We start from the raw sequence: 27,892 nt of genomic DNA, 5'->3' as shown, positions 1-27,892 counted from the left end.
TATTTGACTTTTTTTCTCTGTTAAATTATTCCTAAGATTATTGCCATTATTATGAATATAAAGTATTGTTCTTGTCATATTAAGAGAGTAAAGTCATTAAACAAAATGGAATATCATGAGAAAAGGCCTTGATATTACAATTATTTAATTGCTTATACAAAACTTGACAAAACTCATATGGAGACTGGGCTTAAAGAGAATGGCACTTTTTTTCCCCCCTCCTGACCAATTCAAACAAACAAACAAAAGCTAGGTGTGTAAAACTTTGTCACATTTCCCGATGTAAACAAATGTATCAATGACTGTTTAGTATTTGGGGTAGAGGACTCTGGCGATCTGTCCATCAGCCCTCTTAGTGTCCAACCACTTGCCGCACAGGAAAATGGTGGTGACGCCATTGGCCGTGTTGGTGACCTCCACTCGGTCCAGCAGCCATCCAGGATGCAGGCCCGAGTTGTCATGCTCCACCCGCACCTTCTGCAACTCGCCCATGTCCAGCATTTCCAGCAGGAAGCGGTCCGTCTGCTCGCGCTCGAAGAGGTTGCGCAACTTCTGCCGTAGCTGCCGCCGACCCGAGTCGCCGTTGGAGCCGAAGACGGTGACGGAGACATTGGCGTCTGTGCCGGCTCCTTTCTCGTCGCCCGTGATGACGATAATCTCGTACTTGACGGGTACCAGGCTGCGGGCCTTGCTGGCGAAGCTCTCGATGGCCTTGGTGCACTCAAAGGTCAAGAAGTCGTCCCTCTTCGCCGACAGTGGGACCAGGGCGTCACAGTGGAAGATGTACCTGATGGTGACGAGCAGGATCTTTATTATCCGATTTTGACAACAACAAAATTACCAGTGGTGGGCCTAAATCAGGGGTCTGCAACCTGCGGCTCTGGAGCCACATTTGGCACTTTAGTTCCTTCCTTGTGGATCTCCCCAAAAAATGAGTAGAAATTGTTTTTACATACGTCTAGATTAAAAAAAAGTAGATTAAATATTCTTTAAATTAATTAATGATTTAGAATATTTTTTTTAAATCCAAAATTGTTAGAAAAAGAGAGACTAAAGGTAGATGAAAAAGTAAAAAATGAATAAATAAATAAAAATGTCCAAAAAGTGACCATAATGTGTCAGAAAAGGAAAAACACAAAATTACCATCATATATATATATATAAATAAAAGTAAAGTAACCATAAAATGTCCCGAAAAAAAATCTGATAAAAAATGTCAGAAAATTAATTTTCAAGAAAAGGCAGGGGAAAAAAACATTCAAACAGTAACTATGAAATGTTCAAAAACAAAAGAAGAAATCCCCCAAATTACCATACAATGTCCACAAAATTGCCCAAAAATGTTTGAAAATCTGTATTAAAAAAAAGGCAGGAAAAAAAAAGTTACGAAATAAAAATAAAATAAATAAAAATTCAGAAAAGTCTAAAAATGTATGAAAACCTAAATCTGGGGAAAAAAACAAAAAGTAGAAAAAAATGAATCTCAAAATATTGGATGCTGCATATTTTCTGTTATGTTAAACTCTTGGGCCCTGGGTAAATTATACTAAGACACAGTTTCATTACAATGTTCAAAGCTTCTGCGGCTTCAGGCAGATTTTTGGGTTATTTATTTGGCCTAAAATGACTCTTTTGACAGTAAAGAACCTACATTTACAAAATTGTTTCACGAAATTGCATTAATTTATTCCTAATGGTCTATTCTCTTCATTTCAGTGTTTCCTCATAGCTGCATTGCCTTCATCCAATCAAATCTCAATTTCTATGTGTTGCTATGTCAGTCTAATCTGCCCACGGTCTTCAGGATCAGACAATCCTCATCCTTACTTGTTGCCCAGCTCTCTTTCAGTGACCACCACCTCTTCCGCATGCCAGTAAAGCTCCGTCTTGACTTTCTTTCCATCCTTGGACGTGTGACCCACGCAGATGCTGACGATGTCGCCCAGGTTTTTGGACGTAAACTCGAACCTGTCAAGGTTTCCGCTAGAAACAGGAAGTGGAAGACAAGTTACAAATCAAATTTCCACTTAAGACGTGCGGTCATGATGGTAGCCGGCAGACAAGTAGCTACCGTAAAAACCTTTTCTTCTTTGACGAGTTCTCCATCAAGAACTCCTTCGATCGGCCCTTCCTCCCCTCCAACACGATCCAAGCGTTCTCTTTGGTTTCGGCCTCTGCCGTGTCTGCAGTGGTGACGCAAATTTCGTACTCTTTGGGGAGAACATAAGAAAGGTAAATAACATCGAATGTTGCGCTGGGGGAAAAAATACGTTCTTTAGATTACTGGTTTTCTCATCGAGGTCCAGGTATTCGTTGTTGGCGCACGCCAGCTCCCTCATTATCTGTCCGTCGCCGTCATTTTTGGCGAGCCAGCGGTCGCAGGGGAAGCGGAAGGTCTTGTCCATGAGCTCATCCTTCACGTCGATGTAGTCCAGTTGCCACCCTGGTGCGGGACCTGCATTCCAGGAGGTAATAAGTCATCACCAAGTGACTGATCGGAGCCTTTTTTCTTTTTTTTTTGGGGGGGGGGGGGGGCTAACCTGTGTTATCATGCCACACTCGGATTTTAGAGAGGTCGCCTAAGCTTAGGATGTCCGGAAAGCGGAAGGTGTCCACCTGCTTGCGCTCAAACTTGTTGGACCTGTTGCACTCTTTCAACGGCAGCGTCCCTGTGTCGCCGTTCTCGCCGAAAATGATGACACAAACGTTGGCGTCGGTGCCGGCTCCTGACGGTCAGACAATGGCAGGGTGCATATAGGCCAACAATTCCACACCTTTTGGACATTATTATCATTATAGCCAGAGTGAGAATGGAAGACGAGTCTCCCTCAACTTTAATACCTTAATCATGTATTATTCATTGCGTCGGCAATGAAAGAGAGAACAAGAGTCATCCGTGGTTTGAATGAGACTTTTAAATAGAAGAAAGGAGCATCAAATGTGAGCCTCCTGTCTGTATCGCTCCCCCATCTTACTTTAAGTGATCTTATACATGCAGCCCGGCCTCTCACATTGTCGATGCAGATGGATCTGTGATTTGGAGTCCCGGAGGAGGCCATTATCCGATGCCGATGCCTCATTAGCGAGGCAGGACTGCGTTCCGCCTCGCAGCGGCTACCCGAGGTCACAAGCCTGCACTTTGAGGTCAGTTGTGCCAGGCTAAAAACCCACACGACTCTGGTGTTCAAATAGTCAAATCTGTCTAAACTGATCTCAAGAAAAAACAAAAACAAAGTGTATTTTTGGCTGTAGGGTGCTGCAGTCAAAGCAAGGATGACCTGACATTCCAGCTAACCTGCTGGGCAAATTGTCAGACTATGGGTTTGTTTTGTATTGCATTACCAAAAAGCTGAAGGTTCAAGATGTAAAAGCTCAAGTGTTAAGAGTACAAAAGCAGAACCTAGAGGTGCCAACACAGTGTAATTTAATTTTCTGTCATTTTGATTTATTTTGAAATACGATGCCTTTATTTTGAAATGTTAACTGGAAGTTGGATGATAGCATCTTCGTAAATTTAATTGGTAGACGGAGAAGCACTTGTCGCGGTATTTGCATGCGTGTCAATTACTTTTGATTACTCATTCCTGTTTGTCAAAGCCGAGCGAATATACAAAGTTTGTTTAAGTTTGTTGAAACTTCAAGCTACACGTTTGTTTGGAATGAGTACTGAAAGAAGACTACCGTTGATTGTGGGCAGGCCAAAGTGGTAAGTATTCTTTTTGCATTTTCTGTCGCTATTAGCTTTAAGGCTATACTACGTTCGTTGTAAATGTAATGTGTTTTCTTATTTGTTTGTTTGAACTTTTAGTTCTACGCACAATAAACATCGGTGAAAGGATCTGGAGTCTCGCGTGCTTACGTCACAAGTCACTCATTGAAAAGCATTGGTGAATGGTGAGTATTATTTTGATTTTATAATGTGATGAAATGACTTTTGACTACGATAACAATCTGCTTGGTTTGTATGCTAGTCACAGGCAAAAGCAATAGGCTACAATACGCTGTTTGCTTTCACCGCGTAACAAAAACATTTGCCTTGTGGAAATATCAGAAATGCCCGGATGTTCGGAAATGTCAATGAGCGGCATACACGGTCTTCTTCCCAGTTTTTGACTATTTGGGTTGCTGTTTTGGATGAGTCTTCTCCTAATTGCGCTCCTTTCATCAAATTCTTTTTCACTCCATTTTGGCATAGGTTTTACGGTTAGATTCTCTTCCTGACCTCAACCTTCTGTATTTATCTGAGCTCTGGCCAGCTAGCGAGTTGGGTTTGCTTGCCCCCGTCCGTCCCAGAGGCCCAGAAGTTTGAAGGTACTATCACAATGACAAAGCATATCCCTGCACGGACAATTGGAGACGTCCTTCATGTTTCAACATCCTGACATACAGTACTTGTATCGAACCTTTCACCAGGGAGGAATAATAAAATAAAAAAAGATGCAGTCGTTTCGGAGCCCATACATTATATCCATATGTGTGACTTATTTACATGCTGTTTGCAACCATTGAAGAGAAATCATACCATACTATATCTACTACTCCAGCTGAGGAATGGCAAAGAACACCCTGGAATGGTCGCCAATCAATCACAGGGCACTTGTCACCCGACGTCCGATGCATGACACTCGGCTCCATCACCCACAATGAAGACCCACCTGTGACGTCGCCAGTCTTGACCTGAATCACGTAGGTGGTGATCTCCACCATCGTCTCCTCGTCCACCACGGCAGCCATCTCGCAAATCATGGTCCTTTTAGGTCCACGTGTCCTGGACAGCCACTCCTCATAGGTGAACACGGACACCTCCCCCGTGGTCAGGTTGCGCACGGTCACCTGGAGAAGTCATCGTCTGATCACAGGAAGAACTTCGGACTATCAACGGAGAGCAAGTCTTGATCTGGTCTGCCCCGGAAGTCTCTTGTTAGATGAGGCGGACCAACCGTATCAAGGAACCAATCCGGTCTGCTGCCTGAGCCGTCGATGCGTAGCCTCATTTTCCTGAGTGGGGCAATGTCATCGATCTCCATGTTAAAGGTGTCCTCCTGACCTCGCTCGAACCTGGAAATTAGTTTTGAAACTAAATTCGGAGGGCAAAAATATAGTCGCATCACACTCGAGTAGAAATTCAGAGTCTTGTCAAAATGTCTTTATGCCCAATTGTTCTGAGGCCTCACCTGTCCTCGTTCTTCTGCAGCAACATTTCTTCCGTACTACCGTTGGCACCAAACACGGTCATAAAGATCTCGGTGTCCGTTCCTGCGTTTTGTACGTCACCCGTGGCCACAGTGACCTCATAAATGACCTATGAGAGGACCACGACTGTTATCAGATTTTAGGACAATTTTGAGCTATTGAGATTGAAGGCGGATTCGTGTTTAAGCCTTGGTGGAGGTCAGAAGCGGAGGCCACGCACTTTCTGGGAGATGGAAACGGCTTCTGCATCCAGCACGTTGAAAACTCTGGCAGTCAGGCCGTCACCGCGATCTTTGGCCAGCCAGCATGCGCAAGCAAAGATATATTTGACCCCTTTTGTTGGCACGGCAACGGAGAGCTCATCTACCAGCCAGCAGCTCTCGGGAGTGGCACCATCATGGCCGAGCTGTAAGGAGGAGGAGGGTGTAGTCCAGGGGTCAGCGACCTTTACTGCTAAAAGAGCCATTGATGATGAACAACACAGTATAGACATATTATGGTGATTATTTGCCTCTCTTCTTCCTTTTTTGGACATTTTATGGCTATTTTGTGATATTTTTTCTACCTCTTTTGCTATAAATTTTATTCTGACATTTTTGGCAATTTTGCGGACATTTTATTGTAATTTTTGTTTTTGGACATTTTATAGTCAACGTTTTACCTCTGCCCTTTTTTTAAAATAATACATTTTCTGCCTTTTTGGGGAATTTCTGCCTTTCATCTTTTGTTTATGGACATTTTGTGGTTACTTTTTGAACATTTTCTTTTCTGCCTTTTTAAAATACTTTTTTGGGCCATTTTTTGTACATTATATGGTAATTTCCTGCTATTTGGGGCATTTTTTGGTCACTTTATGGACATTTTTAGGTATTAAAAAAAAAAAAAGGTTTTCATCTACCTGTTGTCTTTTTTTCTGACAATTTACAAATTTGGACTCTGACATTTTTTTTTTAATATATAAGTCTTTTTTTTTTAATCTGAATCATTAACTTAGTCAAAGAATATTTTATCTAAAAAAAATAAAATAAATATAAAAAAATATATTCATTTCTACTATTTTTTTAGAGATCCACAGGGAGCCACAGGAGAGGGACTAAAAAGTCTTGTGGCTCCAGAGCCGCAGGTTGCAGACCCCTGGTTTAGTCGTTTAGAGTAGGGGGTTAGTTAGGGTTGTGGGATTACAGTTAGTTAGCGGGCGGACACTCACCTCAACCTTTTTGATCTCCCACACATCTCCGCCGTGGCACTCGAAGCTCTCCAAAGATCCGGCCTGAAGGCCCTTTCTCCCATCGGGCGGGTCCAGCCAGAGCCTCTCCGTGCGGCTGTGATTGGCCCCGATAATGATGACGTAGGCCCTGCTGGTGGTGCCGGCGTCTCGCTCCAACCCAGTGGACAGCGTAATGTGGTACGGTATGACTGCGCAGGAAAGTTCTGTTTAAAGCCATTCGGCGTAAGACGGAGGTCGTACGTGGTAATACCTGGGAGTTCCTCTTCCTCCTCTTCCTTCTTTTTGCTCTTTTTGTTCATGTTGTTGTCGACGCTTTTCAAGGTTGACTTCTTGGTATTCAGGCTTTCTCGGACGCCTTCGTAGCCCTGAAAGAACCACGCATTGGCATATACAATCATTTTTTATATTTATTTTTTATTATTTTATTTTTTTTAAATATAATTTTGAAGTTTTTGGTGTTACCTTAATGTAGAAAACTCTCTGGATGCGGCGGTCCTCCCTCTTGGTGGACAGCCACCGCTCACACAAAAAGAGGAAGACCTCCTCCGAGTCCTCGTCGAGAACCTCCACCTGGTCCAGGTACCAGTCGGCACTCATCAAGCTGTTATCGTGGCGGATCTTGATCTTGAACACCTGCCCCAGGTCCACAGCCTCTATAGTGAACTTGTCCACCTGTGAGGAAGTAAACTCAACGTTTTTTATTAATGGCGGGGATTCTTCTTCGTCACTGTCGACGTTCCCTTACGGATCCTCGCTCAAATTTGTTGCTGTTGTTCTCCGACTTGCTGAGCTTCCTCTCGCCGGTGTCGCCCAAGTCGCCGTAGATGGTGAGGAACACGTTGGCGTCGGTGCCCGCCCCGTACATGTCGCCGGTCATCACTGACACTTTGTACGTGTGCGCTGCAGATGAATGGAGACGAACATACACAAGTCAGTACACGCGTACCAACAATTGGACCAAACTTGAACATTTATGATGTCAAATCCTCAATTGTTGTAATCTGTTTGTCGTACTCTCCAGGGCGTCCTCCACCTCCACCTCGGTGATTTTCAGGCTGCCGTCTCGTGACAGCTTCTCAGTGATGATGTCGGAGGGCACCAGCTCCCTCACAGTCTCGCCGTCGTCCTCCGACTTGGCGAGCCAGCGCTCGCACGGGAAGATGACCGTCTCCGAGCCCTGCAACAGCCAGTCCGGTCTGCGGTGAGAACAGCGCCACCTGCCTAAAGTGAGTTGACTTACTGTATATCTAGCATGTGAGCAGGATGTTGAGTTTGCGTAACTGCAAGTTTTTGTGGCACCATCCTTACGCTTTAGCACTTCGTTAGCATCATAGGATAATTTACCCTGTCAAAATAGAAATGAAATATAGCCATGCACTTCTACAAATTATTGGTTCTCGTTCAACGAAGGTTAAATTGCGGCAACTTGACCCCCCCCCCCTTTTTTTTTCTGAAAACGTTAAAATGAATTTATTATCGTTACCTATTTGGCTTTATAGTATATACCGAAAGTTGCTCATCCATCATTCCAAATTAATTTATTTAAGTATTTGTTTATTTTTTTAAAATTTTTCCCCCCAATAATTAGCAGCATTTTATTTAACCAGCATTTTAGTAATTTGTTTTTTTTTTTTAATTTGTTTTGCATTGTATTTTACCACTTTTTATTGATTATATTACATGATTATTTAGGTTTAGTTACATGCTATGATGGACATGGGCAGCCCAACTTAAAAAAAAAAAAAGGTATACAGTACTTTTAATCAAAAAAAAAAAGAATAGAAAAGTAGACATTTGATTGATTGATTGATTGATTAAATAAATAATATTTTATTTTTTTACATTATATATATATATATATATATATATATATAAATATAAACGCTTCCTTGAGAGAGCATAAATCATAAAAATTTAATAAAAATGTGAATATACTTTTGAAATGTATACATAAAAAAAAACATAACTGGGTATATAACATTCAATGTTATTTTTTGTTGAATATAATCATAATTTCCACCTTGAATTTGGATTGGATGAGTGAGATGTAATTCAGCATTGAATCGGGGCTGCACCTTTCCCTTCTTGAGCAGACGTCGGATCTCCACTCGGTCCAGGTGCCATCCCGGGTTGACGCCGCGGTTGTCGTGACCGATGCGGATCTTCTCAATGACCTCGCCGACGACCTCCAGCTTCAGCGAGCACATGAGGAAAGCATCATAACATAACCCACTTTTTCAACATATTCAAAATAAAATCGAGAGTATAACATGTATTTTAAAAAAATACTGTCCGTTTGTGTAGTGTCGGTAACAAAAACTATAAACAAACTGTAGATTTCCATGATCGAGGGTTGATTTTGGTATCGCTGTACCTCAACAATGAACATGTCCTCTGCTCCCCTCTCGAAGTACATCATCCGCTCCCTCTTGTTGACGCACAGTCGCTTTTGTTGCGTACACACGGCGTCTCTTCCGTACAGGACCACGAAGACGTCCGCGTCCGTGCCCGCTCCGAACACGTCACTCGTGAAGATTTTAAACTCATAAGGGACAACTAGAAAAAACAAAAAAAAATTATCAAATGTGTTGGGAAGAACATGATGGTGTTTAGCAGTCTTACATGGCGTGTAAAGTTCCGTTTGAAGAGGATTGGGAAAAAGATCCCTGGAGATGGCGCCGTCGTCCTCCCCTTTATCCAACCAGCGGCCACATGGGAAGCGAAGTTTCTGCCCCAGCGAAGGTGCGTTGATCTCCACCCAGTCCAGGAACCAGCCTGCCGAGCCACCCCCTAAAGAACCACGACAACCAAAACTGAGGATCAGGGTCCGAATATTTGGGCCCCAGTCATCCACCATTCATTCTCTATGGCACCTGTCCTCATTTGTGTTGACCTTTGGCGAGAAACGTGGGATGGGGGGTACTTCCTGGACTGATCACCAGCTCTATATTGCATGTAATTCCACTGCCAACCACTAGATGGTGGCACAATTTAGTTGAGGTGTATATTTTACAAGTAGAAGAACTAAAACAGGAAGTTTTTCGTCACAGTGTAGTTTTTGTTGAAAATATTTGGACGTCATCTGCTGTAAGTTCATTTTATAATGTACATTTTTTGGGCATTATTGAGGTTTGTTTAGGAAAAAACAGGATTTAGTGTTTGTACAATAATTTTGTGTTAACCATTTTCTTGCTATTTCTGCTATATAGATTAGTATTTTAAAAACGTGTTTCTAAAATTTTGCCTGGGGAGTACTAGAATAGGGTATTTTGATACTGTGAATTTCACTTATCAATCAGAAAAGCAGTATTGAAATTCTCATCCCTACTTCTGTCCCAAACCAACAAATCAGAATGAAAACGCGTCTTTTATATCCAAGTTCGAAGCACCAAATATTAGTGAACCCAGCTGCACCACCAGGAGAGCTTTTAGGCATTTTTCGTAAGCGTGGCCGTACCGCGGTTGTCGTGTCCGATGCGTAACTTCTTGAGCGGCCCGATATCAACCGCCTCCACCGTGAACTCGTCGATCATGCCCCGTTCAAACTTGTTCTTGTGCGTCTTGGAGGCCTTCAAGTTAATGATCCCTGGCGTTCGAAGAAACAGCAAAATTCAGTAAAATGCCACTGCATCATCCTCACAGCTGTTTCTAATATTTTCATCATGTGTAGCCAGGTAGGCATTGTACATATCACTGCATACAGCACTATATTACATATTTTTGATGGTATGTCATGAGACTTCTCTCATAAAATATGTGCTTTGACTCAATATAGGCTTGTAAAGTGTAATGAAGCGTCCCACCTGTGTCGTCTTTGGTACCATACAGGGTCATAAAAACATTGGCGTCCGTCCCGGCATACTTCTTCTCCCCAGTTTTTATCCTCACCGTGTACGTGGTGGACATGGCTGCAGTAACGAGTGCAGTTTAGCGTCTTACTTATTGATTCATTTCTAATTCTGGTGGCCTCACCTTTCTGTTCCAGGCCCAGCGTGGCGTCAGAGTCGCCGTCGTCATCCTCGTCGTCGCCTTTCTTCATGAAGGCTTCGTCCACTGGGACCAGCTCCCTGGCCAGCTGCCCGTCGTCCTCGTCTACCGCCAGCCATCGCTTGCATGGGAAGAAGTACCTGGAACACAAGATGTGAGCATCCGCCAGGTTCTTTCAAATGATAATTATTTGAATGGATTGTTTATAACGTTTGATCAGAGCAAGAGTGATGAAAAGGCCACGCATTCAAATATTTGTAGTTCGTTCGGCATTTGCTATCGAAATAATTGTGATATATATTTTTTACCTATCAACCATTATTTTCATCATAATTATTTCACTATTAAAACTCTTAAAATAAATGTGCTCATGAATTGAGTACTGTATAGCCTCTAATAGGAAAAGGCTTTACCAGGTCTACATTGATTGGGTTAGTACCATTTCTTGCCACAAGGAGGTGCTACACAACATCCCATGTGCATGTGAATAAAGCCCACTACGTCAGTGTTACAGTTACAGTAAATAAGCATCACATATTATGTTTTACCAGTATATGCTCACTGCCCAGTTTAAACGTATGCATTACAAAAAGTTGTGATTAAAAAAAATAGATTGCTTTCTTTTATTGCATATATGGCTTTTTTTTAAAAACATAAATCAATAAAATAAAATATTGAAATATATATTTCGGTCATGCTTAAAAAAAGTATATTATTTAAGAAATATGATGATAAAGTCTGACAGTATGAATTTTTATTCTTGTAATGATCATTTTCAAAATAAATATTTTTAGAAAAAAATGCATTCAGAACGTTACAAGAAAAAAATATTCCATTTGTTAATAAATAAAAGCAAACACTACATCTTAATAATTAAATAAAAATAATTAAATCAAATTAAATATTAATTTTATAAGAATAAAACATGTTTTTCAGTAAAAGTTGGTAAATTCTGAGATAAATTTTGAACCTATTATTTATGTATTTATTGTAGTAATAATTTTAAAACGAATATTTTTGGAAAGGAAAAACCTACATGATTAACATATTAAAATAATATTATTAAAAATAAATAAATTATAAGACAAAAGTTAGATGTTTTATTTATTTATTTATTCATTCAGAGTACAACAATATATACAAAAATCAGTATTTTTTATTAATTCAATAATTTTTAACATAACATCCCCAGGGGGAAAAAATAATCTTATAACAATGATTTTTATTTATTTTTTTTTTACCAAGAAAAACATTTGGAAAAGTATGAGGAAAAAAGTTTTGATTTATTTGAACAATTTGATTTATTTTATGAGTCATGTTTATTCAAACCAGTTTTAAAAATTTATTTACAGCACGCTTGGGCCTCTTGAATGGTGCTACGCAAATCCAAGATAATATTATCATGACTACTAAACAATCTATTATTTATTTGCGAGTGACTCACGTGGTGTCATCCTTGTTGTCGACAATCTCCACCCTGTCCAGGAACCAGCCCGCCCCGGCCTGGCTGTTGTCATGTCGGATCCTCAGCTTCTTCAGCGTGCCCAGGTCCACGGCCGTAATGCTGAACAAGTCCTCCTTGTGTCACACACAATCAAAAGGTGAGGAAATGTCAATGTTGTCATTTGACTGTTTTTACTCATAACTTTCCAACCTTAATCTTGAAAAAACATGAATTTTGTACCCTTTTGTATTTTTGTTGTTTTTAAGAAAAAATTCAATTTTAAATTCTGTTTCTTGTCAGTGTGGCCCAAACAGTCATTTTTAAAAAGGAAAGAAAGTTGCACCAAATGTCACTGCCTAGCTGAGCTTACCTGACCTCTCTCAAATTTATTGAGGTGGTTGGACTTCCTGAAGCGGCGCTCGCCCGTGTCGCCGGTTTCGCCGTAGACGTTGATGTAAACTTTGGCGTCGGTCCCCGCCCCCCACAGATGCCCCGTGAACACGTGCACCTCGTAAGAGTTAACTGACGAAAGGGAAACAAAAAGCGTTAATTATAAAGTGTGACGTTTCCACTTCCCTCGGGTGCACGTGAGTTCGTTTACCCTCGAGGTCTTCATTGTCGTCGGTCAGGAGCTCTACCACGATCTCGCCGTCCTCCTCGTCCCTGGCCAGCCAGCGGTTGCAAGGGAAGCTGAACGTCTCCACCACCTCCCGTAGCTCCTCCACCATCTCCACCTCCTCCTCCTCATCTTTCTTCTTCTTCTTCTTGTCCTTCTTCTTATCCTTCTTGGCGTCCTCCCGCTTCACCTCCACCTGCACCATGGCCGTCGTCAGGCGTTTGATGTCCACCGACTCCAGGAACCAGCCGTCGCCGATGCCCTTGCCGTCGTGGTAGATCCGCAGCTTGTAGATCTTGCCCACATCCTGGGCTTCTATCTGGCCAAGTGGAAGGCAAGCGGTCGAGGCGTTTAAGTCGGATTGCAAACACAAGCGGAGGTGGCGAGGCCATTACAGTATATTATATACAGTAATGAACTATTTGTGCTTCGTTACTTCCCACCTTTGAAAACAAGACCTTGATACTGACCTTGAAGATCTCAGTGGTGCCGCGTTCAAAATTGTTAGAGCGGCTCTTCAGAGGAAGGACTTCGGTTTTTCCCTCATCTCCATATATTTGACAGAAGACATTGGCGTTGGTCCCGCCTGTGCGTACGTCCCCCGTGACCACGCTCACTTCGTAGTTGACCACTGTCGCGCAACAGAATAGGGACAATTTTTTTAGAGGGATTTTGGGGGGGCTGGAACAGATTAATGGAATTTTTATTCATTTCAATGGGGAACAAGGATTTGAGATACAACTTTTTACTGATCTAAGCGTGGTTGGGGAAGGATTGAAACACCCTTGGTACAAAAAAAAGGTGCCAAAGCCAATACTTTTATATCAAAGGGGTCTTTGGCCTCAGCACAAAATCAGTGACTCGGATATATTCATGAACTAACGAATTAAGGTTTGATTATTTACGTTTCTCCATGTCCAGGATCTCGCTGGGATAGATCTCCACCTCCACTTTGCCATCAGCCTCGTCCTTGCAGAGCCAGCGGTGGCTGGGGAACATGTACTGCTTGCCCTGGACCGGCACCGAGATCTGAACGCTGTCCAGGAACCAGCCGGCTCGCAGGCCTTCATTGGTGTGGCCGATGAGGAGTCGGTTGATCTGCACCAAAGATGTGTCAAAGGTTAGAATAGTTTATATATATATATATATATATATATATTTAAAAAAAATGTTTTTTATTCAACCTTAAGTTTTATTTTTCAAATTTAGTGAGAGTGAGTATTTGAATTATTTATTAATTTGTAACAAATTCTTAATTTTAGGCGATTTTTAATTAGTTTTAGTATTAGTTTTAGTTTTATGTAAAATGGGGTAATAAAACCTGCACAAAAAATACCATTTCAAAATTATTTTAGAACATATGAACAAAAAACTATATAAGTGTAAAATGCTGTTTCTGTGGTTAGATCAATTTCATTGACCTTTTATAAATCAAATAAAACATGCAATTTCATTGACCTTTTATAAATCTAATAAAACAGGCAAATGTGCTAACCACTCAGCTACCGGTCCACCATATTTTATATTATTACATTAAAGGTAGCAAAAATATTTTCAGTCCTATTTTTTGCTATTTTATTTGTTTTTGCAAACTGTAATTACCTTGGTTTGAAACCCCAATCATTTCTGAGCGTACCTTTCCGATGTCGGAGGTTTCTATGGTGAAGACGTCTGTGCGAGCGGTCTCGAAGTAGTTCCTCAGGTCGTTGTCGGAAACCGCCAGGGTTATCTTGCCGGTGTCGCCCCTCTCGCCGTAGAGCTTGACGAACACGCGGGAGTCGGAGCTGGCGCCGTTCACGCTGCCCGTCTTGATCGCGATGTGGTAGCTGACATCTGCGGGGGGAGGAAAACGAACAGTTGGTTAATTGATGCTCCTTAAAATTTTTTATAATTGGCTTTACAGGGTCAAAATGACTACAAAGTCATCTTGTAAAACACAAATAAAATTGAACCGCAAATCTGCTTGAGATTACAGTACTCACTAAAAAGACGCAGGCCTTCGCCGGCTGGAACCAACTCGCGGACAATCTGCCCGTCGTCTTCATTGCGGTCCAACCACCTGATTGGAGACACATTCGTTGAAGCATAGTTGACCTGAGGGGGATATCAGTCCTCGAAATTCATCGATAAAATGAGAACGTGATCAATCCCAATAACGGAAAGCAGACGGGACACTTTCCAGATGTAACACAGCACGGCAGCCTGACCGCTGGGCTCCGATTACTGGAAGAGACAGCTGTCTGACCACTGTGCATTTAGTCCCTATTTGTAAGGCGAAACCCATCCATCAGCTGCCTAACAACTTAATGGCATGCAACTGGAGAGCCGTCTAACCCGCGCAGGCCCAATTTACTGCACTTATCAGGCCTTTTGGATCTTTTGTTTGCAAACGCAGCAGGGGCTTAAATGCGTTACGAGAACAAGAGAATTAGGACCAATGACATGGAGCGAATACAGAGGCGCAATCATTTTGGGTGTTCTTAGGTTGGAGACATACAATTGCCTGAAATCTCTCAAACGACTAAAGAAGGGCTACGCACATTGACACATTTCAGGAAGTGATCAACCGACTGATTATGAGATGTCTCTCCTGATGTCCCATGTGTTAAGCATGATTTAAGAAATAATAATAATAATTCTCCAATCTTCTCGTAAAGCGTTAATAATAACCTGTTCAATACGTACAACGGCGAACGCGGCACAGCTACAGGCTCTGTGATTGTGACTTAAAAATGTAGCAATAGCCAATCAGGAAGCTTTCTTAAGCTGGCGCTGTTGCCGGGCAGAAATACAGGAGCAACTGGTCATGTTGAGTGTTTGTGGAAAATGTCTCACATGTTATTCATTACAATCGGAATGACATGGAGAAGAGTTTGCAACCGTGATGTAGTTACTGGATATGCAAAAACAGTTGGCCACATTAAAATCAAAAATTGTATATAAGACACGGTGGCACCTCGACATACCAGTTAAACAGCAAATTTGTTCCTTAACTCAATTCATTTGTATAATAAATTAATTTTCCCCAATGAAATTAATTGAAATCTAGACCAGACAAAGAAACACAATTATGTGATTTTAATCAAGAAATATAGCACTGTATCGTATCATTTTTTTTACTGGTTTTATGAAGTATAATCACGTTGTATACTGGTGTAGTATTTGGGTGTTGGATGTATGCCCTTAAGGGGCGTGGCCTAATAAGTGATGTCAGGAGCCAGAATTGTGATGGCCTTTTAACATAAAGCAAAAATATTTAAAAAAAAAAAAAAACGCAAAATGAGACATTCGCAAGTACAACTTCCCAAAAGTGCAAGAAACTGCAATGACTGCCTTGCCTGTAACATGGGAACTCGATGGCTAACGACTCCGGCTGGCCTTCCTCCCTCACCATGACCTTATCGAGGAACCAACCGCAACCTCCGCCGCGGCCGTCGTGTCCGACTCGCACCCGGTGGACGCGCCCCAGTGACACGGCTTCGATGAGAAACTCGTCGTGCTGAAGGAAAATATCGGGCGAAAAAAGGCAGCGACGTGAACCGAACGTCACTCGCGTTTGCCGTACTCATTACTCACGTTGCCTTTTTCGAATTTGTTGACGTTGTTTTTGCTCATGATCATGAGTCGCTCCCCGGTGTCGCCCAGGTCGCCGATCACGTTGAGGAAGACGCTGGCATCGGTGCCGCCGCCGCCGACGTTGCCCGTGCAGATGGTGATGCGATACTTCATCACTAAGCCAGAAAACGAAAAAAGGATTGTTGACTCTTTTAGCCTTTTTCAGCAGTAGGAATATATTTTTTATGTACAATTAATACCTTTAAAAACAAATTTTTTCAACTGAAGATACCCTCAAGCGTGCTCAGGAATCAGGCAACAAACAACCAATCATGACTCAGTTTGCTAACGTCACATGACCACACCCAGCAACAGGTGAGCCGCGATTGGTCGTTACCTGATTCCTGAGCACCTGTGATGTCATTTTCAGTCAACAAGTGGCAAAATGTGTTTTTGAAGGTATTAATTGTACATTTAAAATAATTAAGTTATCACTTTAATATTTAAATATATTATAGAAAAAATATGAACTTTTTTACAGCTGAAAATGGCTAAATGAGTCGAGTTTCTCTTTAAAAAAAAGAGGATAGTGACTTGATGCTGTATTTCCAAACTCGTATCATTTGCTTTTCCATTTATAACTTGACAATTTCTGTCAATACAAACCTGTAACTTCTTGCGGAGCTGACATGATTGCGTACCCTGGACACGCTTATGTGGGTGCACTGCTAGCTAATAACTTTTGTCAATAGATAGAGGTTTTCTGGCATCATTTTTTAAGGGTACCCAGTAAGGTCTGTTCAGTAAGATGTTATTAGTTAGTACTGACAGAAATCAACATTTAAAATATAAAAAAAGAGTTTCTATCGACAATATCTGTTGGTATTAACTTTTCAAACTGACCTGATGGGTTCGCTTGATAACTTTTGTCAATGGAAAGTTTTAGCATTCGACTTTCCATTGACAAAAAGTAGTCAAGGGTTCCACTTTTGGATAACTTTCTGGTTGACAACTAAGAACATCTTCCTTAACTGTATTTCCATTGATAAACATCACGGCTACCCAATAAGGTACATTCGAAAACTCAAATGATAAGCGTTTTCATTGACAAACGTTATCCAGGGCAGCGCTTGCTAGGAAAATCTTCACCGGCGGGGGCTCGATAAATTGCAGTCTGCTGAACGGAGACTTGCCGTGGATTTACAAGCGCCGGGATGGGATGGGAAAAGATCACAAAGAGGATTACACGGAACGACCATCCCAAGCTGTTTGTGTTGATTGTGAATGGGAAGGATTGATTGGATCAGATTTACGGATTTATGTACAGTAAATCAAGCGTCCCTCTGTGTCGAATTTTTCAAGGTTTTGCCTTTCAAAGCCATTTTGTGCTAACCCAAACTGATTTGATATAGTACTTGTCATTATTAGGATTTCAGGTGATCTTGAGCCAATTCCAGTTGAGATTCTAACCCTGAACCTCAGAACTATGAGGCAGACATGCTAACCACTACGCCACTGTGCCTCCCTCCAACACAACCATAAATGTGGCATCCATCTTGATTAAAATATGAACTTGAAACATGTCAGTTCACATTCTCTAATAGTATTGACTTGTTTCCTACATGGTAGCGGATCCCCACAAAGGGCTCCAGTCGCCGGCAGCTCTCGCACAATTTCGTTGTCATCCTCGTTGACATCGAGCCAGCGGCCGCATTCGAACTCGTATTTCTCCATCGTCAGGGTCTTCAGTATACTAATCTGCAAAAAAAAGTCACAAATTATATGACAGGACAAATCTTGCTCCCAGGCCTCAAATGTGTCCGGTCGGAAAAGCCCTCACCCTCCCTAAGTGCCAGCCGGCAAACGGGTGCCTCTTCTCGTGCCAGATGCGCAGTTTTAGGAGCCGTCCGATGTCGGGCATTTCAATCTAAAAGGATTTTTATTTATTTTTTTAAACCATCAGAAAAACTATGAAAGTAATTTCAGCAGTCTGTGGATAGATAATCCGGGGATTACCATGAATTTATCAAGGCGGCCTTGTTCAAAACTGTCCGAGTTGTTTTCCAGTTTGATCTCATCCGATTTGCCGCTCTTGCCGTAGATCTGCAGAAATACCTGGGCGTCGGTTCCCGCTCCCTTCAGGTCCGAGGTCCAGATCCACAAGGACCACGGGTACTCTGTAGCGCAAACCATTAAGTAAATGAACTTTTTGAATTTAGTTACACCGGCTGTGTCCATGACCTGGTGGACCTCACTCTTGTGCTTCCTCTGCCGGAGAGAAACCATCTCGTAGAGCTCCCTCTCGATGAGTCCGTCGCACTCGTCCTCATCCAGCCACATCCCGCACGGGAACGTCTGTTCCACACCCGTGAATGGACAGTAGATGACCACCTAGATGAGAAATGGAATGCGCGTGAGGACCTCTCAATAGTGCGTGCGTCTGTGATCAATCGTACCTTCTCGCAGTACCAGCCGGCACCCACGGCCCCGTTGTCGTGCCCGATGGTGACCCGACTCAGGGGGCTGATCAGCTCGCAGATCTCCACGTTGAAAATGTCGATGAGGCCGCGCTCAAAGGCGCCGCCCTCCAGGAAGATTTTGCCACTGTTCTTGATGCCCTTGAGGCCGTGCATGACCATGTGGATTTTAGAGTTGGTGCCCGCGCCCCGCACGTCCCCGGTCATCACTTGAACGTTGTACACGATGCCTGACAGGGTCAGAAATTTATTTAAGTATATATCCAATAGTCTTTTATTGGAGATGCACCGTATTTTTCGAAGTCACACTTTTTTTTTCATAATTTGGCTGTCCTTGCTAGACTGCTACAAATTAACTTTAGATTTAGAGAGGAAGTCGCCAAGTTGGCAATACAGACGCTCCCCGCCTTACGAACGAGTTACGTTCCGGACGATCGTTCGTAAGGTGAATTTGTTCGTAAATTGCTTCAGTGCTATATTTTGTATTATAATTTATGTTTAAAGCCTATATAAGTATATTGAAGGTTTATATAAGTATGTTTAAGGCTTGTACAAGTAACCTGCATTGGTTTGTACTGAAAAAACTTTTAATAAAATGGACAGAATACGTACAGTACTGTACTGTACTACGTATGTTAGAGAGAGAGCGCGAGAGACACACACAGTATGTACATGTACGTAATAAGATAAATAAAATGAAGTTTAACTTACTTTTGGAAGATGTACTCGATGCTTAAGGAGATGATGGAGGAGGAGGAAGAGGAGGATTTTATATCATGAGAGATTCTTCGTCGTCGCTGGAATCGGCTTCAAAAGTTATTTCCTGCTTCATGGGGACCGGCGTTTTCTTCCTCCTCCTCCTCGCCACGTTGCTCAGCCTCCAATGAGCTCTCACAGCGCCAATCGTCGGTATTAGCGGCGGAAAGAAGCACTACGCGCAATACAAAATCGAACTTACAGCATTTCTTTCCGAACATTTTTCGACATACTGTACGCGCAGAAATGTTCGTATGTACCGTTGTTCGTAACTCGAATGTTCGTAAGTAGGGGAGCGTCTGTACTTTGTTTGTGTGCATCACTCACCACAAGGTGGCGGTAATGCTTTTGGTGCATTACCGCCACCTTGTGGGCGGGGCACTCTGAATCACTGAACGGAACATTTAAACAACGCGCTATGGTTGGAGCGAGACAATGCGTGCTCTGAGCGTATTTACGGACGGATCCCGTCTCCGAGCGCTACTGTTTTTGGTGTTGTTTTTTTGGTTAGGGTTAGAAACGGCACGGCAACTTATAGTCCAGGGAGAAAATAAACCCGGGGTAAAGAACTGCGACATATTTTGCTTATTAAAGTGTAAGGGCCGAGTGGTACGCTCACCCATTGGTTGCAGCGAGCCAACCAGCACGTCTCTTTGGATTTTGCCATCGTCTTCATCCATAGCAAACCAGCGATTGACGGGGAACTCGTACACTTCTTTATTCCCGATGTCATCGATAGCAACCTGAACGGCCAAACGGAATGAAGGGTAACATGAGTGTAAAGCAAATGAGATGAGCAAAACTTCAGGGGTTGTGGATCGGTAACATTGGGGGGGGACCAGCCTCGTGTTGTGTTAGCGTTAGCATCGAGTAGCTAAGTTTAGCATGAATTTGGATGGGAAATTTACTAGTATCACAGGATCATTGTTTGTGATATATTCAAAGTTTATACTGCAAGTATGAAGAATTAGACACGTTTTTACGAGGGCTATCAATTTATTTGCGTTTTTTTCATAATTCTCCGCAGAAAAAAAAAAAAAAATAATAATAATTCTCAACAGGGCTAATAGAACGCGCCTTATCTAAGAACCACCCAGCGGATGAACCTCTGTTGTTATGACCGATGGTGATCTTCCTCAGCCTTCCCAGGTTGGGAGCCTCGATGGTGAACTTGTCCTCCGAGCCGCGTTCAAAGTTGTCCTTGTCGCTGTCCAGCCGGCGCTCCGCTTCAATGAAGTCGTACAAGGTGTTGATGAGAGTGAACGTAAAGGCGAGAGGGTCAAAGAAACATTTTTGCCCCACCTGTGTCGCCGTGCTCGCCGAAGATGTTGAGGAAGACGTCGGCGTCAGTTCCACTTCCCTTCATGTCGGCGGTGAATACGCTCACGATGTATTTATTTGCTGTAAAGACCAATAGGACACCATTTTATGAAATTCAGTACAAGGGTTGGGTTTACTTGGGTGTTAATGATGACCAGGTCATATGACACTTATCTTGTAAAGGGGCCCGGATATTGCCCATCTGTCTTTAGTTTAAATTTGATATGAGTCAGACAAAATCTTGATGTAAGGTTTCTCTTTGAAGAACCCCTAACATGGCCGCTATGAACCAAAATGTCAGACACCCTGTGTGCTTTTGTGCTTTTGTGCATGGCTTCCTGAGGCTTTTCTTTCTTTTGTAGATCTATAGATATATTTACCCATTTTTATGTTGCTGATATATCCGATTTAGGAGACTCAATTTTCCAAATTTGGTCCTCTGGCCCAAATGACCCTCAGGTTTCGAGTGCCATTTTTGAAGAGTTAACTCAGTTTACGTTAAACTACTTGTACTTGAGCCACTTTCCAGATGAAACATTTATAACGGTGGGTGTGTTAAAGCCGATTGCAGCGTCTTTGGCCGCCTGATTGATTCTGCGGTTCTCAGGCGTCAGATCACATCGCAACAGAGGATTACACGCCAACGGAATTCGATTACAAGCCAGACAGAGGTGTTTTAGTATTTAATCACCCATAACACCTACCAAAAACTGTTTTTTTTTTATTTGATTTATGTTGCCTGTTTTTAAAAAGCCTCTAAAGTTATTTCAACCCAGGCAGCGAAGTTCTCTTTGTCCTGAAAAATTATTCTGGGTTTTATGACCTCAGTCTGGATGTATTCTTCCACTGTGTTTCTAAGTCCCGCCTCCTTGCAGGGATTAATGTGTTACAGTAGCCCCTAGTGCCCTCAGAATTTCTTTTAGTTTGATTTATTTACAGGCCAAATTTTGATTAAAAATAATTGCAAATACTTGGCTTAGTATTAGTGTGTGAGTGAACAAGTATAAATGTTCAATGGAAATCCAATAGCTAGATCAACTTACTTTTTTGTTCAATTAATTACCTAGCTCAGCTAGCCTAACTCATCTTATGTATTACATGTGCAGGCGAGTATAGTGTGATTAATAATTTTTTTAAAAACATTTTCTCATATTTTTGGATTTGGCTCACATTTGGGTACGTCCATCTGGTTGAGACTGCCCAGCAGGTCCCTGACAAAAAGGTTGTCGCCTTCCTCGCGGCTCAGCCAGTTGCTGCAGGCGAAGTAGAAGCGCAGGTGAGGCCGACTCATGTCGGTCACCACCACCCGGTCCAAAAACCAGCTGGCGTTCATGCCCGTGTTGTCGTGTTCGATCCTGCGCGGTGAATTCAACAATGCAGCAACGTCAGTTTTCAGCTGGTCACATTCACTCAACAAAATGGCAGAGCTGAAGAAAAAGCAATCATTTTATGAATTATGTTAAACTGATTTAAACTTTCAATTATTTTGGGGAGTGGGGCTGTTTAGGTATTGTTAAACTCACATATTAATCTAAATCTGTTGTCAAATAATTAGATTTGAATATCAATTCTGTCATCCAGACTCCTTTATGTTAGCTTAAGATTTAGCTTGTTGCTAGCATGGTCTTAAAGTGCATTTTCTGCAACTTTAAACCATATTTTGCTTCATTTTTTTTTTTTTAGATCGTATCGGTGAAATTACAGATCCACTCGATGAAGAAATGAATTTTTAAACCGCCTCATATGCTGCACTATGCTACGCTAAAAGATGCTAACACCCGAAAGCAGATGGGGCTTAACCTTCCCACCGCCGGGATCTAATCCAACGAAGTGCTGGACAGCTGGGGGAAAAAAGTGCAACCTCACCCCTTTTAAGCTGCCGTTATCCTGCGTCTTTCTGCCTTTTCGAACCCCTCCGGCGACTAGCAACTTTAATCCTCGATAAGAAGCAAACAACATGAGCGTTTTACATGGTTTTGCGTATGATGAGAGAAGAGCACGACGGAAGGCAACCGAGGAGACATTAGTCAATCCCGCTGAGCATTGCCAAAGACGTGCTGTTTGCTTATTTACAGTATACAGGTATGTTGTAAGAAGGGCTTTATCCATGTTGAAAACTTTTGAGGTACTGTATGTTACCTAGCTGCAAATATTTGGCTGAGGTTGACTTGACTTGCTTGGAAAGAGACTGAGCCAACTTGCATATGGACCAGCTGGGCAATTCAGAAGAAGCTGTTATGTTTACATGATCTCATTATTATTATTATTATTATTTTTTTTTAATTATCTCATTATCTTTTAAAAAAAAAAAATAAAAAAATTCTGTGGACGGTGAAGGAAAAACTGTTTCAAAGGTTGCTTCGTATCAGGAGAAATCCCAGTAGGGTAAATCATTTTTTATTTTTATTTTTTTAATAATGTCATCCTCATGTATTTTTTTTTAAAAGCGATGGGGGTAAAAAAAAAAAAAAAGATTACAAATTTAATTTAAAAATTCCTATTTTAGCCTCAACTTGTACTTTACCTTAGCTTCTTGAGCGCACCCACATTGTGCGTTTTGATGCGGAAAACGTCCGTCTTATTCTTTTCAAAGGCAGTCCGGCTTCTGCAAAAACACGAGTCAGCATTGTGGCAAACGTACTAACGTGAGTGCTAACAGTAAAATAGGAAATGAAATTTGAGGACCTGGTCTGGTGTCTGAATCTGAATTTTTTTTTTCAAGGCTGCACCCATATTATAGAGAACACAGTGGAACCTCCGAAGAAAGGCCAGTCTATCTTGGAATACGCGTTGCTGGAAAAGCGAATTGTTCGGAGATGATGCTCACTAACTTCTTTTCTCACCTTCTTGTTGAGGCTGCTCATGATTTTTAAACTGTCACCAAAATGCCTTTGATAAAGCGAGTAAGTTTTTAAACTGAAGTTGAGTCAAAACAGCAAAGAACAAACAAAAACATCAGTTTCTTGATGCTCCTACAGTTTTTGCAAAATTGGCTCATGTCTGGTGTTTCAAACTTCCCAACTTAAGCAGCGTTTCTGTTTGAATGCTGACACGTTCAACTTCAGAGGGTTCACTGTGTCTTTGTTCGAAACCCACCTCTCCCAACATGCAACCCCATCAGCCATGCCAAGGCTTGTATAATTAAAGTGCACGGTGTCATGTACTGAAGAACGGAAGGCTCTCCGCCACACATGAATGGGCTGCCCTCGATCTGCCATCTGTGGTGCGAGGGCGAGGGTGGCACAGTGATTACGGAAAGAAAAGCAAACCCGATGCAAACTTTGGAATTCATGCAACTGGCGAGTTCCAGTGAATTTCCAAAGCGTCGCACGCTGGCACCGACCGTATCGTGTGGTAGTCACACAATACAGGCGTGACCTGATATAAGTGGTATATATGGGAGTAAGGTGAAACTTCTGGATGCGCTTGCCGTGTGTGCCCATTTCATCAGCTGCAGTCACACAGCATGGACACGCTGAATACACGGGGCGCGCACGCCGACTCAAGGTGTGGGTGACATGGTCCCGCGCGGGCCCACAATAAAGTCAGGATGTCCTATTGCGCAGCCCGGTAACCCGATAGGTCAATCAATGTGCGACTGCCTGGCGGTCATTTGATCGTCCGCGAGGGGGAAAAAAAAAATGACATCGTGGTCTTCTTCCATTCGCTTTGGAATCGGGAAGAAGACCGGCCATGCCACGTAGTTCCGCCTTACTCCAAATACTGTATAGAAGAGAGCATCCTGTCGCCAGGGCGACCAAAAGGCTCGGCTTGGACGGCAATTTAACCCTTTATCGTGGCAAGGGGACATATTTGGTAGCTTGGTAGTTATAGTAAAAAAATTAAATAAAAAAAAAATTCTGTCAAATTTGCCACGGCAGCTAAAATTCTTCACATTTTACCGTTACACATCTCTGTCGTTTACAAGGATCATATTTTTTTTTAGCAATCGGGCAAAATCTGTAGGAATAGCTTATTTTTCAAGGAATGGTCAAAATGACCCTAAAATTTACTGTCTGTTTACTTTACGGCAGGGGTCCCCAACCACCGGGCCGCGGACCTGTACCGGGCCGTGGGCACCTTTGGACCGGGCCGCACAGTTGAAAGAATACAAAAAAAACGTACTGTACTTCCGGATAATTGATTAGCCGAGGCCTAAAAAATATTTTATTTTGAAAAGTGACCAGATTCTCTCTTTTTACTACGAACTCTTGACACATGTCAAGATGCTAATTATCTCTGTCGCGTTTTGTTACCCTTGTTATGGTAGTGGACTTGCGTTTGTTGTCGTAGCCTTTTATTAATCAGCCGACGATCAGCCAAGCACCCCCCCCCCACCCCCAACCCACTGGGTTGCCACCCCGCCAAAGTTGTGGACATGTATGAACCGGTCTGTGGTGAAAAAAAGGTTGGGGACCACTGCTTTACGGCATAGATCTTGGATTTTTTTTTGTCCATCTACTCATAAAAGTCATGCCCAACAAATTTCATGTTCCTAAAGGAAACTTAAAGTTAAACTTACAATTCTTAAAGAATTTAAAGAATCGAGCGCTTGATAAAGGGTTAAAAATATGTGAAAAATGATATTCATTAAAAGGAATGCTCTCTCATACAGTGCTGCACAAATACAAGCCAACACCAGGAACAGAATCTTAAACCTTCAAAGTACCTCTTTTCTGTGCTGAAAAGACCAAAGGGGAATAGAAAATATTTATTAGTTATTTTTGCAAGAATGACATTCCTTTCGGAAAACGACTGCAGGTTGGACCCTGGGAACTCAAACATTTGGACTAAACCCCTAACACTAAAAAAAAAAAAAAAAACTTTACCCCAACTCTAAAGACTAATCCTAAACTCCTCGTCGTAGTATCGACTTCCGAGGGTCCACGCCAAATCAGGAGCATCCAAGACTGCTACAGTATATGCATCGGGTCCAAAACATAAACAACGTATTGCTCACTTGCTTGCCAGATGAACCTTGGGGGTGACACCAAACTCTCCGAAAAGGGTCACAAACACGTTGGCGTCGGTCCCGGCTCCCTTGACGTCACCAGTAATAGTGACCACCTCGTAGACTGGAACCAGAGGAGGAGAATTTAGTTTAAAAAAAAAAAAGACGCTAAGGCTTCCCAGTTGCCAAACATCAATAAATTGTTTTGTTTGTTGTAAGGGGAAGACTCAAGAACCATACCTATGTTCGGTTTGATTTACTGTGTAAATAAAGACGGCAAATCCAGGTCCAGAAAGTAAAAACCCCGCCCACAGTTTGCCTTTAGTCACAGGTAAAGTCTTGGTGGTTGACTTTAAGCATTCCTGTTGCCAGCTGCTTTTCGGCTCCAATCACGTGAAAGAATGAAGCCAATCGTCTCTCAGGGCCTGATCTTATATTCGAACCTCTGGACAGCGAGGCAGATGTGTTAAGCACTGCCCACCCAACCCCCCCCCCCCCCCACGCTGCCCTCAATGAGAACCATTCATCCATTTTCTACTGTTTCTTCCGTTTTTGAATTGCGGTGAAGCTCGAGTCAATCCCGGTGTTGACTGTGTTGACCTTACGACCTTCACACAAATCTACTTTGGCGGCATGAAAGTCATTGGAGTGAACCACAACAATGCCAGTGACCTCGAGGAGAACCTGAGCTCCAAATTGCAGAAGAACTAACACGCTTGACTTTTTACTTTATGGACAAGGATTTGCTACCTCTGATGGTTTTGAGTCAACACTTTCACAACCAAGAATGGAATCTTAAATTAGGCCATGGATCGATGTCCCTGTTTTTGTCTTTTACATTGTGTGGTTGAAAAAAAAAAGAAGTAAGTAGCAGAGATCATCTCACCTTTTTTCTTGTAGTAGACCTCCTCATAACCGTCGGACGAGTCCGTGTGGTATTCCAGGAGCTCACTCTGATAGATTGCCGCATAGTCCACTTGCTTGTTTTTCGACTTCTTCCCTTTTTTCTTTTTGTCATCGTCACTGTCGCCCGATCCCTTCTTTGCTTTCTTCTTCTTCTTCTTTTTGGAGTCTTCCTCCTCCACAGGTTCGTCTCCCTCATTGTGGGATTTTTTCTTCTTCTTGCCGTCTTTGGTCTTCTTCCCCGCATCGACTTCGTCCGGGTTGTCCGCGGCGGATTTCTTTTTCTTCTTCTTCTCCTCCTTCGTCACGTCGCTTGCGTCTTCTGCGATGGCCGGTTCGTTGTTGTTCTGCTCTCCTTTTTCCTTCTCAACCTCGTTCTTTTTCTTCTTTTTGTCTTTTTCACCTTTCTTGTCTTTCTCCGAGCCCCCGTTGTCAGAACTCTTGTCCTTCTTCCTTCTGCTCGCCTTCTTCACTTCGGGCGCGTCTTCCACTTCCTCGTCCGCCTCCTCACTTTCTTCTAAAAGTCTCGAATGTTTCTGCTTGGATGGCATCTTTTGCTTCACTCTCCTTAGAGCTTAGCCGAGGTTTCGACGGAAACTGAGGCAGCTCATTTCAAGTCTCGGACCCGCAGGGAGGTTCTGCTTCCGCGGCCTTCGGAGCGGCCTGGACAAACCGACTCCAAACCTGGCGCAGCACTCATGAAAAATTAGTCGCCTTGGCACGTGACCATTGGGGAGAAAGCCGTGTGAAAAAGGAGCCTTGCACTGAGAGAACTTATCCTCGCTCTTCATTATTCATAGCGTTAGGATCGCTTTACGGGGACAGGGGTGTCTCGCTTTTACCTGCCCGTACGCACCCACCGCACTTTATAACGCTGAACATGAACCCGTTTTTTTTTACGCCGGTAAGCGTTCTAAATGGTTGTAAAAGTTGTCAAATCTCCTTCCGCGGTCACTCGCCCGTCTGGGGAAGTGATTTACGCGACGGTACGGACCGATATAGCTGGAGAAGAGATCCCATCCTTTTATCAACTGGGGTTTTAGAGTTGAACCGTGAACCCCAATCACCGGTCAATGGCCCGGTACTGCCTCATGGGGCTATTTGGTAGCAAGCTGCACTGATATAATTATGAAAGGGGGGGGGGAGTTTTTTTTTGTTCTTTTTGCAGAGCATATAAGACCCAACCGTTACCACATAATAATAATAATAATATATATATATACATATATATATATATATATATATATATTTTTTTTTCTAGAGAGCTCAGTATTGTTCATTCGGTAATTTTACCGATTTGACATGTCATCGTCATGGCTCTCTCTTTTTTTTATTATTATTATTTTTTTATTATTATTATTATTTTTAAATTTTGTATGTGTATGTGCGCACGTGTGCGTGCGTGTGAGTGTGTGTGTATTCATTATAACAACATAATACATAATGATAATAATAATAATGG

The 27,892-nt window shown here is 42.4% G+C and overlaps 1 protein-coding gene and 1 long non-coding RNA gene across 4 annotated transcripts in view; one reads left to right on the top strand and one right to left on the bottom strand.

Moving 5' to 3' along the window:
• Positions 1 to 127: 127 nt before the first annotated feature.
• Positions 128 to 21,867, bottom strand: loxhd1a (lipoxygenase homology PLAT domains 1a). Its single transcript, XM_077542718.1, has 38 exons — positions 21,747 to 21,867; positions 20,559 to 20,657; positions 20,334 to 20,482; positions 19,876 to 19,999; positions 18,480 to 18,730; positions 18,279 to 18,414; positions 18,040 to 18,200; positions 17,864 to 17,950; positions 17,646 to 17,781; positions 16,045 to 16,199; positions 15,807 to 15,967; positions 14,451 to 14,527; positions 14,105 to 14,301; positions 13,374 to 13,566; positions 12,939 to 13,099; positions 12,454 to 12,787; positions 12,223 to 12,374; positions 11,853 to 11,986; positions 10,394 to 10,548; positions 10,225 to 10,329; positions 9,879 to 10,007; positions 9,044 to 9,211; positions 8,796 to 8,977; positions 8,497 to 8,613; positions 7,436 to 7,598; positions 7,167 to 7,321; positions 6,884 to 7,093; positions 6,672 to 6,786; positions 6,401 to 6,609; positions 5,414 to 5,599; positions 5,175 to 5,302; positions 4,941 to 5,058; positions 4,656 to 4,833; positions 2,541 to 2,726; positions 2,285 to 2,455; positions 2,072 to 2,210; positions 1,828 to 1,983; positions 128 to 787 (listed from the first exon to the last, which is right to left on the bottom strand). The coding sequence occupies exons 1-38, from the start codon at positions 21,865 to 21,867 to the stop codon at positions 307 to 309; spliced, it is 6,279 nt and encodes a 2,092-aa protein (XP_077398844.1). The 3' UTR covers positions 128 to 306.
• The window catches only part of LOC144034152 (uncharacterized), a 45,494-nt gene continuing 21,115 nt past the window's right edge, over positions 3,514 to 27,892 (top strand). The window contains exons 1-9 of one of the 3 annotated variants that reach the window (XR_013288167.1): positions 3,514 to 3,706; positions 3,809 to 3,894; positions 4,196 to 4,311; positions 6,259 to 6,598; positions 6,894 to 7,351; positions 7,443 to 7,647; positions 10,407 to 10,562; positions 11,894 to 12,009; positions 13,390 to 13,588. This is a non-coding gene — a long non-coding RNA (uncharacterized LOC144034152). Of the gene's footprint in view, positions 3,707 to 3,808; positions 3,895 to 4,195; positions 4,312 to 6,258; positions 7,352 to 7,442; positions 7,648 to 8,514; positions 8,667 to 10,406; positions 10,563 to 11,893; positions 12,010 to 13,389; positions 13,589 to 27,892 lie in introns of those variants that run through there. The other 2 variants (XR_013288168.1, XR_013288169.1) reach the window with 2 other exon arrangements.

The sequence above is a fragment of the Vanacampus margaritifer genome, chromosome 14 (assembly GCF_051991255.1).
Source record: "Vanacampus margaritifer isolate UIUO_Vmar chromosome 14, RoL_Vmar_1.0, whole genome shotgun sequence".
Lineage (NCBI taxonomy): Eukaryota > Metazoa > Chordata > Actinopteri > Syngnathiformes > Syngnathidae > Vanacampus > Vanacampus margaritifer.
Note: the sequence above shows the minus strand (reverse complement) of the source record. Positions and strands in the feature narration are given on the sequence as shown.